The sequence below is a fragment of the Cataglyphis hispanica genome, chromosome 16 (genome assembly GCF_021464435.1).
Source record: "Cataglyphis hispanica isolate Lineage 1 chromosome 16, ULB_Chis1_1.0, whole genome shotgun sequence".
Taxonomy (NCBI): Eukaryota; Metazoa; Arthropoda; class Insecta; order Hymenoptera; family Formicidae; genus Cataglyphis; species Cataglyphis hispanica.
This window is the reverse complement of record NC_065969.1, coordinates 3,994,558-4,012,371: the sequence shown is the minus strand read 5'-3', so window position 1 is coordinate 4,012,371 and position 17,814 is coordinate 3,994,558. Positions and strand designations below refer to the sequence as shown.

Below are 17,814 nucleotides of genomic sequence, written 5' to 3'. Positions count from 1 at the left end.
ACAGCGCAAAAATAAAATGCAATCTTTCTAATACTTACCCCACGGCACAGCGCTTTTCTGCAAATAGAGTGATCCTGTGTCAGGGTTTATACCAAACAAAGATCTAGCTGGTGACGTTTGCAAATCATAGATGGAATAAATAATTTTGGCCGCTTCGTCCTCGTCCGCGTCTTGTGCTTTAACTTTCAGAAATGATGTATTCATAGACAAATTGCCTTGAATGGTCGCTTTGTATTCTCTGAGAAGGAACACCGGCGGATTATCATTCTCGTCGCCGACTTTGACACGCACCATCACGAATCCCGATCTACCGCCGCCGTCCATTGCCATGACCGGTATTTCGTAGCGTTTTTGCTCTTCTCGATCGAGTTTCTTACGAGTCACAATCTCGCCGGTGCCTTTATTTATATCGAATACCTCCTTCATCAACTCCGACATTATCGCGTACGTAATCGCGCCGTACTCGCCAAAGTCCTCGTCCTCGGCCAATACGCTAGTGACCAATCTACCGGGCAGCTGGTTCTCCAGAACAGTCACCTCAACCACCGGATTCGGAAACTTTGGATTATGTCTGTTCGCCGGTAGAATCTCGATTTTGACACGGGTGAAGCTGGTGTAGACACCGTCGGTGACGGATACATTAAGCATGGTGAGTTTCTGTTCACCAAAGTTCTGCATATTTATTAGCGAGATGACGCCGGTCGACTGGCCGATATTGTATGTTTGCTGTTCGTTACCACCAACGATGGTATATGTCAGTTTCTCGTCGACGTAATCCGGATCGCTAGCCGACACTACTGTCACGAATTGACCACGCTCGGCGTGCTCTGATAGAGAACAGGTGTACGAAGGCTGCTCGAACTTTGGCGGATTGTCGTTCATGTCAATCACGCTCACCCAGACATGCGCCGTACTCGACAAACTTGGAACGCCGCGATCCATGGCAATCACAGTGAAATGATGAGACTCGTGAGTCTCATGATCTAAGGATCGCTTAAGAAATATCACACCTTCATCAGGATCGATGTGGAAGAGATCCGTGTTATTCTCCGTGTCGTTTTGAATGGCGTAACGGACTTGTTGATTTACGCCTATGAAAAGATAAATACGATCGGGGATTTTAAATCTAGAAGAGATAATTTGATGATTGAATGTGATGTTTAAATTTAATTTAACTTACCTGTGTCATTATCCCTTGAACTAACTCGCAGAACGGAAGTGCCAAACGGCGCTGCTTCCGATACTGAGATGTTGTAAGAATCTTGCGTAAATTCGGGCGGACAGTCATTTACATCCAAAATGAGGATGCTGACAAGTACCTCGGCATAAACGCCTGATACACTGTCGGTGGCGCGTACGGTCAGTTCATACTGCTTCTTTTGTTCATAATCCAGCTCATCCACCACATAGATTACACCTGATTTATACGAAGAGAAAATTGTAGACCCATAAGCACTATGCAGCGGAGTGTCTACATATCTGTTGAATATTTTCTACGGCAAGCGTTTTTTTAAGAACGATAAAAAGTGGATGCGTGTGAGAAATTAATCTACAATCAATATTTGATTTTTATATTGTTGCTATTTACGATCATTTAAGATGATGAATTCAAGGGATCGTCATAGAAATTTACGTAATATGACATTTCTATAAATCCAACGGATCTGTAGACACTGGAAGACAGTGACGAATGCAGTCACGTGATAATCACGTTTATATAAAAAAAAGATCGAGATCCCGTGAATAATTTGCCAATGTTAATATAATATGTGCCTGCACCTTTTGAGAGATAAAAATTGACATCGTGATTTACCGATATCGCAGTTTTTTACAGGTCTTTTTAAAATTGAATAATCTAGAAAAAAAATATATATATATATAGAAAGAGAGAGAGAGAGAGAGAGAGAGAGAGAGAGAGAGAGAGAGAGAGAGAGAGGATAAAGATAACGCCGCTTTGCCTTACGTAAGGTGCAAGCACATCATGCGAGCAGGTTGAAGCTATTGAAATCTTGTGAAGAAAATGAGAAAATGGGTGGGTCGCGCACGTTCACATCCAGGCGAAATATTTATGATGTGTCTAGAGCGGCTTCGAATCGTGGAACGATAGTGCGTGTAAGCAGCTATTGTGCTCTAAGCCGGTTTCGTGTGGTTCCATCGCGATTACAATTTAACGAGACCCGCCCAGATTACGATCGTAGAAAAACGGGAAGCAAGAACAAAATTAATTTTGTGGAATGGTATATACGGCCAAAGTGGATTATGGAAGAGAAGAAAGAGAGAAAGAGAGGGATATCATCGAGAGAGAGCATATTATAATTTTTTTTTAATTTTTTTTCTTTGTAAAAAGAGAATATTAATTTCCAAGTGAATACATGCAACAAGCTTATATCATAAGCTAGCAATCGTAGCTAGCAATCAAGCGTTTAGTGTTACTTTCACTACGGCACAGTATCATGCATCATGATTAATAAATTTGATTTAGTGTTGCGAATAGTAGAGAGAGAGAGAGAGAGAGAGAGAGAGAGAGAGAGAGAGAGAGAGAGAGAGAGAGAGAGAGAGAGGATTAAGAGATGTGGAAAAATAAACATTTCAAATTTGGAAAATATGATGAAATATGTCTGATGCAAATTTTAGATAGATCGTGTCTGTAATTATTAATTGCATCTAATTTGAAGTAAATGAGAGTTTTCGTGTAATACAATAACTATATATATATATATATATATATATATATACATGTATATATTTTACATATATATTAAAAGGAAATAGACAGTTGTACCGTTTCAGTTGTTATGGTAATTACATAAGATAATTGAATAATTTACATCGATCAAAATATTAATTGGAAATACAATCAAGCTCTGCAGGAATCGATAAGTGTATATATATTCTGAATTATTAATTAACAATTCCCGAAAGATTGTAAAACTTCGATTTTAAATTGTGCATGGCAATAAGAATCTAATCTTTTCAAATATGAATCGAAAAGTTATCCGATGTTTCTTTAAGATTTTGTATGAGAGATTTCCACTATCATACAGATGTATACAAAATATGAATTAAGAGTACAAGCGAGAAATTTAAATGTGGAAGTTTCATATTGCATTCAATGTTATCAAGTCGAAGCATAAGCCACTTTCGATTTAGTCATTGAATCTCAAATTTATCCAAGTTCAATTTCGTCGCTCGCGCATTCTCTCAATCCGTTCAACCCAACTGCAGCAATTTGCCTATGATATTACATCGTGCATGAACATAGAGCCGGTGCAACATAGCGTAGCAACACAGCACAGACCGATAGAACTAGAATTTTCATTTTATACTCACAAGGACCATTGTTACTGTCAGGGGCTGCGAAAACAGGGAGATACAACAAAACTTTAATTTCTAGTTTTCAGACAAGCAGTCGTAAGAAATATATATAGGACAAACATGATTCTAACTGAACGATCCATGAGAAATAAATATGTATAAATACGAGCAATTTCTAAAAGTACATAATCGGAAAATATATTTACTATAATAGAAAGCTAGAAACGATAAAATAAAAAAGGATGCATAATAAGATAAAACGTAGAATCGGCGCGATTTTGATAAAATCTAATTTCATTTCAATTTCAATTTTAAAAATTAAAATTATGATAGATTAAAAATATATTACACATTATTCTCGACTTCCCTATTTTCTTCTCTTCTCTATTTCATTCTTTTAATTAATATCATTATGCGATTAGAACTTAGTAACCAACTACCATAATGTAGCAAAACTGACGACATTTACTAAGTATAACCAAACCAGCAATATATAAGGAATCCTACTATGATTTGAACAGTGTAAGTCCCATACCCAAGTTATGAAATAAAATTAGGAATGTTTAATTTGGATCCGACGAAATATTCATTTTAAAATACAGCTTTTATATTTAAGTTTAAAAAGATTTTGATATATAATAATTGAATGCGTGTTTGCTATTTTTTTGTTAATTAACACAATATTTAAATAATTTTGTTTTATGGCATTTTTGCTGCGCAACTAATAAAAAAAATATCGCCAATTCTTATACGTTTCATTTTTTACTGTAAAATCATATAATTTTTTACAACGTTACGCTACGTCATACGAAATTATTTTCTAACATAAGATTCGTTTGTCATCCGACATGCCAAGAAATTTATATCGCGCATTTTACTTACCCGTATTGAAATCCAGGGCGAACTCCTCAAAATCATTGCCCTTAGTAATGCTGTATATGAGTTTGCGATTCAAAGGTGACTCAGCTTGAATGGATAACGCCAGGGGTGAATGTACTTCTATACTCTCTAGCACGCTATCCGTGTAGAATTGCTTGTCAAATACCGGCATCGAACGATCTATCACCTTCACGTTGACTGGCACTTCAATGGAGCACGGCGTTATTCCTGCAATCATATTTGGAAGTTCATTTGAAACGGGATCAAGTGGAAAGCGCGAGTTATTGACTTTGTATTTTATCAAACTTACCGCCGTCGTACGCGGCGATTGTAAGCTGATACTCGCGATTGTGACCTTCGAGATTTTGCTTCAACGATATTTCACCCGTCTTTCGGCACACCTTAAACAGTTCCCCGTGACCTTTCTTCAATTCGTATCTCACTTCGCCGTTATCGCCGCTATCCATGTCTATCGCGTGAACCTGAACGACAAGAGCAAGATGTTCAGAAGTTCGCATATATAAGAAACGAAAAATAAATTAAAGAGTAAAATTCGAATCATATATTAAATATATTAGCCATGTATTAAAGAGAAATTTCTCTACCTTTGTAATGACTTCGCCTTTTTGAGCATCGACGGAAACGATAGCGTAGTAAGGTAGATTAACAAACATCGGGCAATTATCGTTGATGTCAAGTATGGTAACATTCACTATAACGTGAGCCACTCTCGGCTTTTCTCGGTCTGGTGGGTGACTCTTCGCCTCAACTATTAATTCATAATGATCACACACCTCTCGATCAAATCGTATACCAGTGGTTCTGATCGCGCCGGAAGTCGATCCGATTACGAACATGTCAGTGGGATTAAGAATACTGAAAACAATATGCTCGTTCAACGAGCTACCGAGGACATTTACCACCACCACTGTCGTAATTTTCGTGGAATTCTCTAGGATAGCACCTTCGTAGACGCTCTTTTGGAAGATCAAACCGGAATTCTCTGACTTCTCCACCGTCACGTTTACCTGCGCCACGCTCGAGTACTTGCCGTCTGACACTCGCACGTGAAGGAGATAGTTTCTCTTCATACGTTCCATTAAGGACAAAGGATTAAGGACCGTAATGATGCCGCTTTGAGCATCTATATCGAATGTATGAGCTTTATTCCCGTCAATAATGTCGTATCTGTAACAATATAAAAATGCTGATCTGTAAAAGTTAAACCACAGATACTAACATTATATCGCGGCAATATTAAAACAAGAATTTTAAAGCTAAAAAGTGCATTAATATTTTTGCAGTACACACCTTAACGCGGTTCCCTCGGAACTGTCGGGATCCATGGCGTTCACTCGAATGACGGCAACATTCTTATATGTCGGCATCAAAAGCGTGACGTTGTAATCAGTTTTGGAGAATTTGGGCGGACAATCGTTAACATCTGTCACGGTTATTATCACTTTGGCGGTCGTCTCGGATGAGAGCTTTGGCTTGCCGAGATCCGAAACCTTCACGTGGAACGAAAACATTGGTATGGTTTCGTGATCCAGCAACATGACTGTGCGAATGGCACCGGTGCTGGAGTCAATGTGGAAGTACTTTCGCGGTAAATCCTCGACGATGTCGTAATTAAGTAACGCGTTCAACTCGGAATCTGCGTCTTCGGCCTTAATAACCAGCGGCGCGCTGGTGTTAGTCAGCACGAGAGAACCGATACTGGCGCCTTCGCTGATCTCGCCGCTGTAGAGCGCTTGCAGAAATCGCGGCGCGTTATCGTTTCTATCGAGTACATGGACGATGACGTTGCAAGTGGCTGATGCGCCAGCCATGTTCGTCGCCGAAACTGTCAGATTGTAAAACTTGGTCTTCTCGTAGTCCAGCTGATTCTTGATGACAATCACTCCAGTGCTCGGATTCACGAAAAATGTGTCATCGCGATTGCCACGCACAATCTCGAATTGCAGCGACGACGTGCTCCTCGCTTCCACGTGCTTCACGTACGTGCCCAGCTGCTGGTTCTCATATATCTCTGCGGAGAGCTCTTTCTGGATGAATCGTGGCGGCGCGTTGTCGGCCATCGTCACCATGACGTGCACCGGCACCGAGTTGGTTAACGCGGGTGAGCCGTGATCGGTCGCTTTCACGAGAAGTATGTATTCTGACGAGACACCGAGGTCGAGTTCACGAGCAACGCGGATGAAACCGAGATCCGGATCGATGGCAAACACGTTGCCAACATTGCCAGATGTGATTGAATAGGTAATCCTGGCGTTCTCGCCGCGATCGCGATCGATCGCGCACATCTGCACTACCGCCGTGCCGATAGGAGACGTCTCGTACACCTTGCCTTGAATAATCTCGCTGATGAACTCGGGCTGGTGATCGTTGTGATCGTGCACGGTGACGATCACCCGGGCGTAATTGCGCTTGGCTGGCGTGCCCTGATCCTTAATCATTACCGTCAGCACATGCTCCTCGATGGTTTCTCGATCGAGCGGTTTCTTCAGCGTAATCGAGCCCAGCACCGAGTCCACGTGAAAGATTTCAAGCGAAGTCTGGCTCTGCGCCGCGTGCAAACTATAGAAGACCTTCTTGTCCTCATCCTCGTCGGTCGCGTGTAGCTGTAGGATCTTCTCGCCCTCTTCAACATTCTCGGAAATGTCAACGCGATACGTGCTCTCGGTGAATTCCGGCCGGTGATCGTTGATGTCGATCACCGTAACGAGTAGCTGCGTCAGCGTCGTGTGCACGCCGTCCGTTACACCGATCGTGAGATTGTAAAAGTTCTGAGTTTCCCAGTCCAGCTTCTTGGCGAGTAATACGTTGCCATTGTCGCGGTCGATGAAGAACTCGTCGCGCTTGTCGCCATCTAAAATGAATCAGTAGATTTTAGGATGACCTCTATTTTCGTGATGTATCGCACTTTATTCCATCATATAATATATCTAATACACGTAATCATATTATGTGCTTAAAAGAAGTTTAATACGTCCAACATATTTTTATAAAAAAAATAAATATAAAAATAAATATGTGTTGTGTTATTATTAGATTTAAAAATTTTAATTACTGCACGACTATACTTTTGATATGATTACGACAATAAAAATGCAATGCTTCCATCTTAGATTATTATTGAAAAGTGTCAATTTTTCTCACCTAAAATATCGTACCACAAAGAATCCCCATCCTTGTCGCTAGCTTGCATAAGCGCGACTAAAAAGCCCGCCTGATCACTTTCCGTGACTTGCACACTTTGATTATTTGTCTTGAACGCCGGAGGGTTTTCCGATTCCTTTGATGCCTCTACAACTTGAACGGAAACTCGCGTCTGATGACTACGCGGGGGTTCTCCATGATCGGCCGCTCGTATCTATGGAATATATAGCATACGTAGAAGTTCCGATTCAAATCGAGTTTACATCGCAGAGATATCGGTATGAATACGCTGCATTATAAAGTCAGAATATGAGACCCAATTTGAATTTGTAATTTACGTAATACGCTGTAAATTTACTCCAATTTCTTCTTGCTTCAATAGTCTTCTTTTATACACCAGTGTGCCGTATAGTTTTACACCATTTTACAAAATTATAATAGTTAGTAGTAATTATTATACATTAGTTAGTCTCTATTCATTATATTTTTTCACTTTTATTTTTTCACTTTACGAATTTTCATTCATTTACGAAAGACATTAATCTACAACGTGACTCGTGTTATACGAGAATTCAGTCAATGAAATGTCAATGAACAAAATTATTTCCCTCTTATATTATTATTTGCTTTAAATATTTCATATCTCAGATGATTAAATTTTCCGAATCGATTTTACTCGATAATTTAATGATGTAAAATCATGATTTCTTTCTTTAATAAATAAGATAGTTATTTGTACATTATTTACCATCATTTCGTATTCTTGACCAGCCTCGAACCCACGCTGAGAATACACCATGCCCGTGGTGGGATGAATTTTAAACTTGCCCTTTCCTCGACCGCCCTTGATGCTGTATTGGATTCTTCCATTTTCTCCGATATCTTGATCATACGCCAGAACCTAACACAAATTTCGAGAGTTATCTCGCTGTTGTATTATGGCAAATCCATCTACTATGACGTAACTCTATTATTAGTCTAATCTATAGCCGCGTATAAAAATACTGTAAATAAAATTGACACATTGCAGACAGTGACTCGTTCAACATAATTATCTCTATCATCATAAAAGAAATCATAAAATGGGTCTCACCGCGATTCAAAAATATTTATTAAAAAAAAAAAAAATTTGTTTTTTCTTAAAAAAAGAAAAAACTGGCATAATAAATTATATATTCTCTAAACTCGGACAATTATATTATGTTCCTTGTAGCGTCGCAAAACAACGAGTCTTCGAAGCACGTTGGCATTCAAACAATCCGCATGCGGTACATTGAAAGAAAAGGAATTAAGATTATCGATGATAACGAAATGTATAGCAGCCGCTCTATTGCCATGTGCCGATCAGCCTCAAGCGTATCAACGATCGCGCTCGCGGTAACATGTTAAGGAACGTGAAATAGTAGCCGTGCGAGAACTGCTAAGAATGCATTCGTCTGCTATCCTCAGCAAGATAAAGAGAGAGAGAGAGAGAGAGAAAGAATCTGGTGTACATACACATGTGGAAATATATGTTCGTCTACACGTTACTTTTCCGCAGTCTCCGCTATTGCTTCGATACCTCTTCCCTTTCCGAGCGAACATTTTTCCACACGCCGATTCGTTGTTGACGATGCATTCCTCTTCTCGCGCGTGCATCTTCCAGATGACGTCGCGCGAACAAATCAAGACGCGATAAATTTGACTAATTACGTTGTTGCGCGAGGAGGAAAAAGGAAGATACATCTCTCTCGGTGCATGAGCTCGTTTTATGCGGCACATGCATTTTCGCACATGCACCGAGCCCTGCACTGTTTGCAAATTTCGAACATAACGCTGGGCGCTTATGAAATATGCATATGCAGACGCAATCTATTGTAGTTTCGCCCTATTTCCCTTCGATCGTGCTTACTCGATCATGCGTATAAATAAATATTTTTCGATTGCGTATCCTCTCGCAGATGTTTTACGCAGATGTTTTATATATAATTCAGGAAAGAAGCACGCGCGAATATTTTTCAATCTTGCGGTAATAATAAAACCGCAAATGGCCCGTGCTAAACTAAGATCGTGCAGAAAATTTGAAGGAGAAACCGATATTCTTGATTCTCCTATCAAGATCCTCGGCGGTGCAATCATTAGTAGCGATAAGAGATAACGAAACATTCTCAGGCGACAGCTTCGCGTACGATAAAAGGCAACATTCAGGAGCACAATACACATAGACGAACAAGAGAGGCACGCGAATTATCAGATACAGAGAGAAGGATACGAATAGGTGGATTAGAGATAGAGAAGTAGAAAGACTAGGGGCAAAAAAAGGCGCAGCCAAAAATGCTAAAATGACATATATATATATATATATATATATATATATATATATATATACATATGTTCATACGTAACATATAATGAAAATGTAGAACCTTGAGTGGTCGCGCAACAGGAAGCTTAATTGCGAAATAAATTTGTCGTTGTGCTTTCCATTTGCTACAATTATTGACTTTATTGATAATTTGATAACATATGTATGCGCGACTAATCAAGGTGCAATCAATTAAATGCATGTAGCCCTTGTATGGATGAACAGCGGTAGCATGAGAAAAAGAAAGAATGTATGTAATCACAGAAAGATATGATTGTGATGCACGATCGATAAAAGCGTTCGTGAATTAACGCAAATAGCTCGCGCAGAAATTATATAATCCAGCCGCATAATCAAATAAAATAAATATATATATATATATATATACGAGCCATGGTCGCGCGCGCGCGCGCGCCGTGTCAGGCGCTTATTTTACGTGCCAAGGTGTCCTTACCCTGAAGATACGATCTCCTGACAGGGTGTCGGGGCTAAATGTCTCCCAAGTCCCGTTCTCTAGTAACGTATCGCTCGAAAGGTCGAACTCCCGCGAGCGGTTCTTCGATTTCTGTCGAGAACCAGAAAGGAGACAGCATTTAACCTCAGGACTCTGTTTCTATCGGCGATTCGAGATTTTTTTTTTTCTTTCCTCTCCCGACGCGACTACGTGTCTACATAGCGATCGTTTATCCTCGTTACTTCTTGCTGCCCGACGTCACGTCGTCCGAGAAAAACTCAAAGTCGATTCAAGTTTCAAAAGCCACGTGCAACTTCGAGATGCTTTTATAACTAGGAAAAACCTGACATGTTTGTATAATTTCATATACACCTTATATCGACACATTGCATCTACGAAGTATGTATTTAATGCATGTAAAGATGAGGATTTAATTTTCTTGTTTAATGTGTTTCTTTCTTTTTTAAAAGTTGATAGATATTGTTTCTTAATGCAAAGCCTTTGTTTCAAAAAATTTGTCCTCTTTTGTACTTTTAAGATATAACCGAAAGCGTGTTATCTCTCCCTACGCTTTTTTCTTATTATAATATGCGAATTAATTAAATGGACATATATATTATGATTGTAAGCAAATAACATTAATATTTATGTCTTGTATGCACTGCACGAGGAGACTCGATCAACATAATGACTAATGAAAATTAACAAGTTTTATGCATGCTATTTCCGTACCGATCAAAACATTCATACAAATTCTCGAGTTTTTAATGTTTTGTGACAATCAGATCTAGACATCAAAACGATATTTTTCTCACTACTTACATTTAGCAAGATAATCTCGTGATCGTGCTTAATTCGCGTGTAAACGCGCTGCATTTAAGTATTGATCTGTTTTAAATCAAGGTCGTAAATTTTCCCATCTTCAATTAAGTCTGCATCGTTTCAACGACGCCTCGTAATTTAATTTGCGTCGACCGACCTCCAGGGTCGGTGCTCGTGTTTGCAGCGGACGTGCGACGTTCATAAAGGTTCGCCGTCGTATTCACAAAGGTTACGAAAGAGAGAGAGAGAGAGAGAAATGGGATGATGCCGTACTGGAAATCTCATGCTGGGGTTTGTGAGCTAAATCTCTACCCTTTCTACGCAGCGATACTCGGTGACGGGTTACTTTGATCACATCGAGAAGAGAATGCTCTGATGGGAAAACGATAACAGAAAGCGAGAGGGGAGAGGTCGCAAGCAGTCTGTTTCGTGTTGGTGTAATATATCAGACTGTCTTTTTATGGTCCGACAGAATCACACGGAGAAAAAAAGACAAAGGGAGAGAGAGAGAGAGAGAGAGAGAGAGAGAGAGAGAAAGAGAAAGAGAGAAAGAGACAAGTGCGGCGCCTCCCTGCGAGTTGTGCGTCGGTGAAATATTCGCGGATTCTCGAGATAGCGTCAAATCGTCATCGCATGTCTGACGAGACGTGAATGAAAATTTTACGTTTATGTCGCGAGATGATCCATCATCGCATCGCGAATTAAAAAATTTCACGGATAGTGCGCACACGCGCGTATATACAAGATAAAAAAAGGTGTTACCTTCTACGCGGGGACAATAATAGAGAAAGCGGGAAGCGCTTTGGAAAGATTTGTGGATCTTGGCGACTGTTTTGTTCTCACTCGGTCCATTCATCGATTTGGAATTGTATTTACAAGAAACTTGGGTCAATTGGGAAGACACGATAATGCGAGAAAGAGAATTTTCAAAGAAATTCGTACCTGGAAGAGGGGTTTGTCGGTCGCCGGCGATGCTGGAATCTGAACCGTGTAAAACTTCGCCTCGAACTCAGGTCCATGATCGTTAATGTCCGTCACCTCGATGACGATTCTTGTAGTCGATGACAAAGGCGGACTACCGTCATCTTTTACTGTCACCTAAAAGCATAAAATCACCGATCACAGTATGAAATAACAAATATATCAGCAAATATACTTGGAGAATCGTAAAATTCTATGTCTCATTTAAAAAGATATGATATAATACACAGAAAACATTAAACATTATTTATTATGTATAAAGTGTTGTTTATTACATTAATATAAATCTAATTAACAAGTATAAAAATTAAAAAAATAATAAATATTAAAATGAGAAATATAAGGTAAAAGAATATTGTTTGATAAATAACATGTTAATTTTATTTTCACTATAATTACATTCCGATAATATGAAGAAAAATTACGAAACGGAGATTAATATGTATGTAAATATTTTTCATTAGTTATATTATAAAATATTATAAATATGTGACTACATACCAAAAATCTACATTATCGAAACAGATTTAGCAATATTCAAATACTGAAAAGTCGGCACCGATAATTTCAATAAATAAATGAGCTAATGCAAATTTTGATTAATTCATGGTTAAATTAACACAGACATTGAGCTATCAACAAATCGAATCACAGCATCAATATATCGTTGACTCGATTTATTATTGTCTCATAATGAAAACGTACAATCAACTTTACCAGGCAAATTTCAATCTCTCATCGTTCATTAATATATACAAAATCTGCTCTCGTTTTCGCGTTTCGCAATAAATAATAGAATATTTGAATTCCACGATTACAAGACAAAGAGAAAATACATTATGAAAATGTATGCATCAATTAATATTCTCGTGCAATTATTCGGGAACATAAAATATGTGAAAGTGCAGCCTTCATCCATTCGCATCCTGTTAGAGTTATTAATCGGGAAATGGAAAAGGACGGAAGAAAAGCATGTTGGAGGAAAGTCCAGGTGGTATTTCCCCGTGGTAATGCGATATCTTTTCAGATTTTCCACCGGTATGACTTTTCGTGCGGCCGCACCCCTTTTTCCCGCTTACTACGGTCGTTGTCTTATCGCGCACGTTTCTACCTTCTTTCTCCATGTCCTGCGAAATCCAGGACTCTCATGCACGAATATCGCACGTACGATCTGTGCAGTCGGCGATGCTGACCGAGAGAAGGAGGTAGAGGAGATTCGGCTTGTAAAACCGAGTGTCCCCGCATCCGAGACGATGTCGCAAATCCAAGATTCCGGCCTTTATACTCGCACCGTCGCGAGAAACGCATAAAACGAGATTAAAGTCCGAAATAATCGTAGCAATTTAAAATTTAAATGACGTAAAAAATGGCACGAGGTTCTTTTTAGTTGCACTTTAATTAATATGATTTTAATAATTGCGTAAGAGCGTCGAGAAGAGAGGAATCTTTCTACGGTAAAAGTCAGGTCACTGTTCATTTTTAGGTCAGACAAACAGGCTTATAATTAACTCTCATGAATAAGTAACACCAAATGATACGAGAAATGCTCACTGTTCGTGTAATTTTAGCCGTGAAATTTAATTTAGTGTTTTTGCCGAAACGACGATAGTCGGTCGCACTTTTGATCTTCGCTCTACTCTTATTTGCCTTGTATCTATAAATCTCAAACGACGTTTCGTCCCAGTTTCCAAACGTATTCTACTTTACACGAATCTATAAATACATTTAATTTCTAAAGCGGCCCTTTGCCGCGTCAACGCTACAGACCAGTAACGAAGTATGTGACTCAGCGTGATGGCGAGCGCTCTATTACGAGATCTGGCAGGCGGTCCATCTATTCGTTCGGCGGAAGAGCCAGACTGATGGGAAAGAGAGGAAGATAGACAGACAGACAGACATACAGATAGAGAGAGATAGAGAGACAGGGAGAGAGAACGGACCGGTTACGAAATTCTCCATCTCGGGGCCCCCCATCGTCCCCCGTCGTTCTTCGACGCAATAATCGGGCCTTTCACGAAGCAATTTCCGTCCGGAGGTGCACGGACGAGAACGGAGGAAGGCTCTGCGGAGAGACCGCGACGTAAATCCAATGTCCCCCGGGACATCTCGCGGCAGAGAACCACGCGTCAGATCCTCCGGCGTAACACCTGCACTAAATTAGGAGTACGAAATTCCGTTTTATACACCGGACGTCGGCTACCCGGACACTCTCATCTGCGGTACGACGACAATGATGCGACGGAGCTTCTCTACGCGAAACTACTCTTTCACGGATTTCTCTCGTATTCTCACGTATTCGCGGTTGAAGATTATCTGTCTGTTGCAGAATGATGCAAGCTTATTAAAAGAAATATACACGCGCACAAAAGTTTTATTCTATATTTTTATTAATAGAATTATCAGCTTTCTGTTTCATCATTTTGTGATTAATACTACAGAGTATTTTATCGCAGAAATAAAAAATTCAGAAAGAAAGTAATAGTTCTATTAATAAATATATTAAGAATATAAAAAATACAATTATTACGTGTATATTCTACTACAATGATTTGTCGAAAACAAGATATCAATGTTTTTCTTTTCTTTGGAAATGAGAAAGTGTTTACAAGATCTAAATCGTTTCAGAACATAATAAAGATAGTTTTTCTCTTCTGCAATGTCACACTTTTCTGTTGTGTCAATTTTAATAAAGTCACGTGCTTTTTTAAATAAATTTAGAAAATATAATAATATGTATATCAGCGCTAACAAAAGATTTTGCTACGTCGTGCTCGCGTTCCTTCAGGGCTATATAAATTTCACCACCCTCATCTCCTCATATCTTTACAAGGCACGAGAATATATTAAGTGTCGCATTTCTGGAGCATCCTACGCGATGAACATGGGTCCTTACGGCGTGGTAGATTTAAACGCTTGGCCGATCGCGCTAAATCCGTCCGAGCGTCATCGTATCTCGCCTGAAGGCGCCTCACAGCTTTCCTTCGCTCTCCCTCCGGGCACTCGCAATTTTATCATTTCACTCAGCAAGCGAGAGTACTTGCCCTTCAAGCTACTAGAGCGATTTAATATCGGTCCGCGATCTACGTAAATTGCAGGGAAGAATTGGCCGTGTGTCAAAACAAATATGGGAATTCTAAGCAAAAACTTATAAGATAGTATATTTATTATTTATATATATATATATATATATATAAATGCCAAAAGATTTATAATTTTTTTATTTAAAAAAATATTAAATTAATAAATATTGTTGATTTAAAAATTCTAGAAAAAGATAAATATGAAAAAATAATTCAATAATCCTATAATAATGTAAAATACTGTTATAAGAGAGAGATACACAGAAGTTTAAATAATCTAGAAAACGGTATTTTCATCTTTAGTAGAATCATGTCATTAAGTGGTAAAGCTACGCGAAAGACAAAACGATACAGCTGTCGTGACAGTCAGTGATAGAGCCGTATTATTTCTCCGACACGGGCATCGGTTGAGTAACGAGCAATGAAACCGACTTTCCGAATAATCTGGCGACGTTTTTCGATGGGAGAAGAATGCACACCGAGAGAGAAACCGTGTTTTCTTTGTGATTAGAGATAATAGCTGCGTGTTGCCCGAGCAGTTCTTCAGTATCTTCCCCCTCCTCCTACTCGTCCCCCATCACCTACCTTGCCGGCGTTCCTCTCGCTCGACTCCCCGTAATTACCTCAATGGTTTCTGATGATTTCTCCGGGCTTAACCCCCGCGTTTGTTCGAGGGATTCGCCGACGAAGTATCATTCGCATGACAGCCGCCACAATAAACTCAAAATACCGCGCGTAGTTTCGTAAGTTATAACCGCATTGCTTTCTTTCTACTGATTGTGATCATCAAATCAGTCGGATTGCCAATTCGATTTCGTCATACTTTGCGAGAAAAAACTAGCCGGCATAAATTTCGCGAGATTTTTTTATAAGATATTTCCATCATTCGAAATTATTTCGTTTAAGACAATTTCTTTTATATATCGACAAAGCGTCTGGCTTCAGTAAACCAATGCAGAAAATTGTCGTCGAGCATTCGGAGATTCGTATCACGAGAGAATCCGCATTGTCGACAGCTGGAAGAACTGCTTCACGGAAGACGTAAATTGTCGACGGCGCCCGGTAGGCATCATTACCTTACGCTTCTCGAAATTATCTTCGCTTCGAAAGCCGCGCGCTGACTTTTACGGCCCCTTTTATGGTGAACGAATAAGCACGTAGTACACTAACCGCTCGGCACATTAAAATCATAACGGGGCCGTGTTAAGGACAGCATTACTATAGCTCCCACATTGCGTCCACCCGAAAATCAAAATATCTGGATGCGTAATCACAAAATCGGGAAAGGCGAGATCTTTTCTCGTCGTTGAGCCGAACGCGCGATTTAATAATCATTCCGCTTTGTAAAGCAAAAACTTCAAAAATTTCATGTTAGCCGATCTACTCTAATAATGGGGCGGGAAGTCCAAAGGGAAATCTGGACTTATTCCGCGGATATCGTAATATTCTCTGATTTATCCAAAACTCTGTTAATAATAATCGGCGCGTGTCCCCGGGAAATTTCTATTTCAGGTTCCCATGTTACCTATAATAAAACCAACCGGCTAATTTTGCGCCATAATAAATTTACGTTTCCAACACGTTTCCTCCGCGAATGCTAATTCTCTGGAAATATGGAATTCACAGAGCTTTTTATTTCATTTCTCTCTTTCTCTCTCTCACACACACGTACATCGAATCTCGAGCTGCAATCACGGATATGCACCAATAATACGTTCTATTTGGCAAGGCGAGTTTTGCAGCTTTCTCCATCCCTTTCCGTTTCATTCACTTCCTCTTTTTCGTCCTTTCTCTTTGAAAGTAAACCGACGGATCGTTAAGAGAATATCACTCGCTTACCGAAGCAGAAAAGCATGCATAATTCGAAAGCTGTCTGAAGAAGACCCAGCTTCGTGCTGGTTCGCGTGCGGGTCGAAACCGTTTCCGACGACCGTTCGCGCTCCGAGGATTCACGTTCTCGCGCACGGAAAATGATTACGGAAATGACTACATGGTAGATCGATTCATAATCATATCATAAAAGATGAATAGAATGATCCGATAGATTGCTCAAAGACACCGCAATCGCAATTGTGTTACGAACTAAATTCATTATTCATCGGATCGCCGATGATTATGAATTCACTTCATCTGTCGATGTAAAGCCATTGTCACAGTACGCATTGCGCATGCGGATCGGATTCGGATTACGTACTGCGAATTGTCGATCATTCAATTATAGCGAAGTATCTACTTGGGTACTTCGCTCTAATTGAGTAATCGATGATTCGCAATTCGTAATCCGAATACGATCCGCAATGTGTAGTGTGACAACGGCTTTAGATAGATTCGCGATAAATTTGTTTCCCAAATTTTGATGGGAAATCATTCACCGATATAGTCCGAATCTGACACTGAGCTATAAACCGCTTGTTTGTTTTTAAAGATGAATAATAAAATCAATACCCTTATTTTCTCAAACATAAAAAATTTGATAAACATACGTTGATAACACATTCTTCTTTAATGAATAAATTTTAACAACAATACAATTTTTCCAGTATTTCATATTTTTTGAGCACCGATCAACCATTATTTTCTGCGAACATTTCGTGTGTATGTGTAAATATTAATAAAAATTAAAAATAAAAGTAGAAAATACACAGAGCATATCCATAAAATAAAACATCAAAGGATCGCAAATATTCGAAACATTTGTGATAAAATTGGTTTTATTTTAATTTCAAATAGCTGTCTTTTATCTCCCCCCTTAACCGCCTTGCGAGAATACATATAAT

General features: G+C 39.3%; 1 protein-coding gene across 6 annotated transcripts in view; it reads right to left on the bottom strand.

The window, feature by feature from the left end:
• Positions 1-17,814, bottom strand: part of LOC126855500 (fat-like cadherin-related tumor suppressor homolog) — a 183,633-nt gene that overhangs the window by 9,778 nt on the left and 156,041 nt on the right. For 4 of the 6 annotated variants that reach the window (XM_050603199.1, XM_050603200.1, XM_050603204.1 and 1 more), the window contains exons 5-15: positions 11,919-12,074; positions 10,155-10,265; positions 8,105-8,257; positions 7,357-7,570; positions 5,506-7,066; positions 4,800-5,382; positions 4,505-4,676; positions 4,198-4,422; positions 3,331-3,354; positions 1,181-1,417; positions 39-1,091 (exon numbers count right to left, since the gene is read on the bottom strand). In XM_050603199.1, coding sequence (XP_050459156.1) covers positions 39-1,091; positions 1,181-1,417; positions 3,331-3,354; positions 4,198-4,422; positions 4,505-4,676; positions 4,800-5,382; positions 5,506-7,066; positions 7,357-7,570; positions 8,105-8,257; positions 10,155-10,265; positions 11,919-12,074 — 4,489 coding nt within the window. The remainder of the gene's footprint in view (positions 1-38; positions 1,092-1,180; positions 1,418-3,330; positions 3,355-4,197; positions 4,423-4,504; positions 4,677-4,799; positions 5,383-5,505; positions 7,067-7,356; positions 7,571-8,104; positions 8,258-10,154; positions 10,266-11,918; positions 12,075-17,814) is intronic. The other 2 variants (XM_050603201.1, XM_050603202.1) reach the window with 2 other exon arrangements.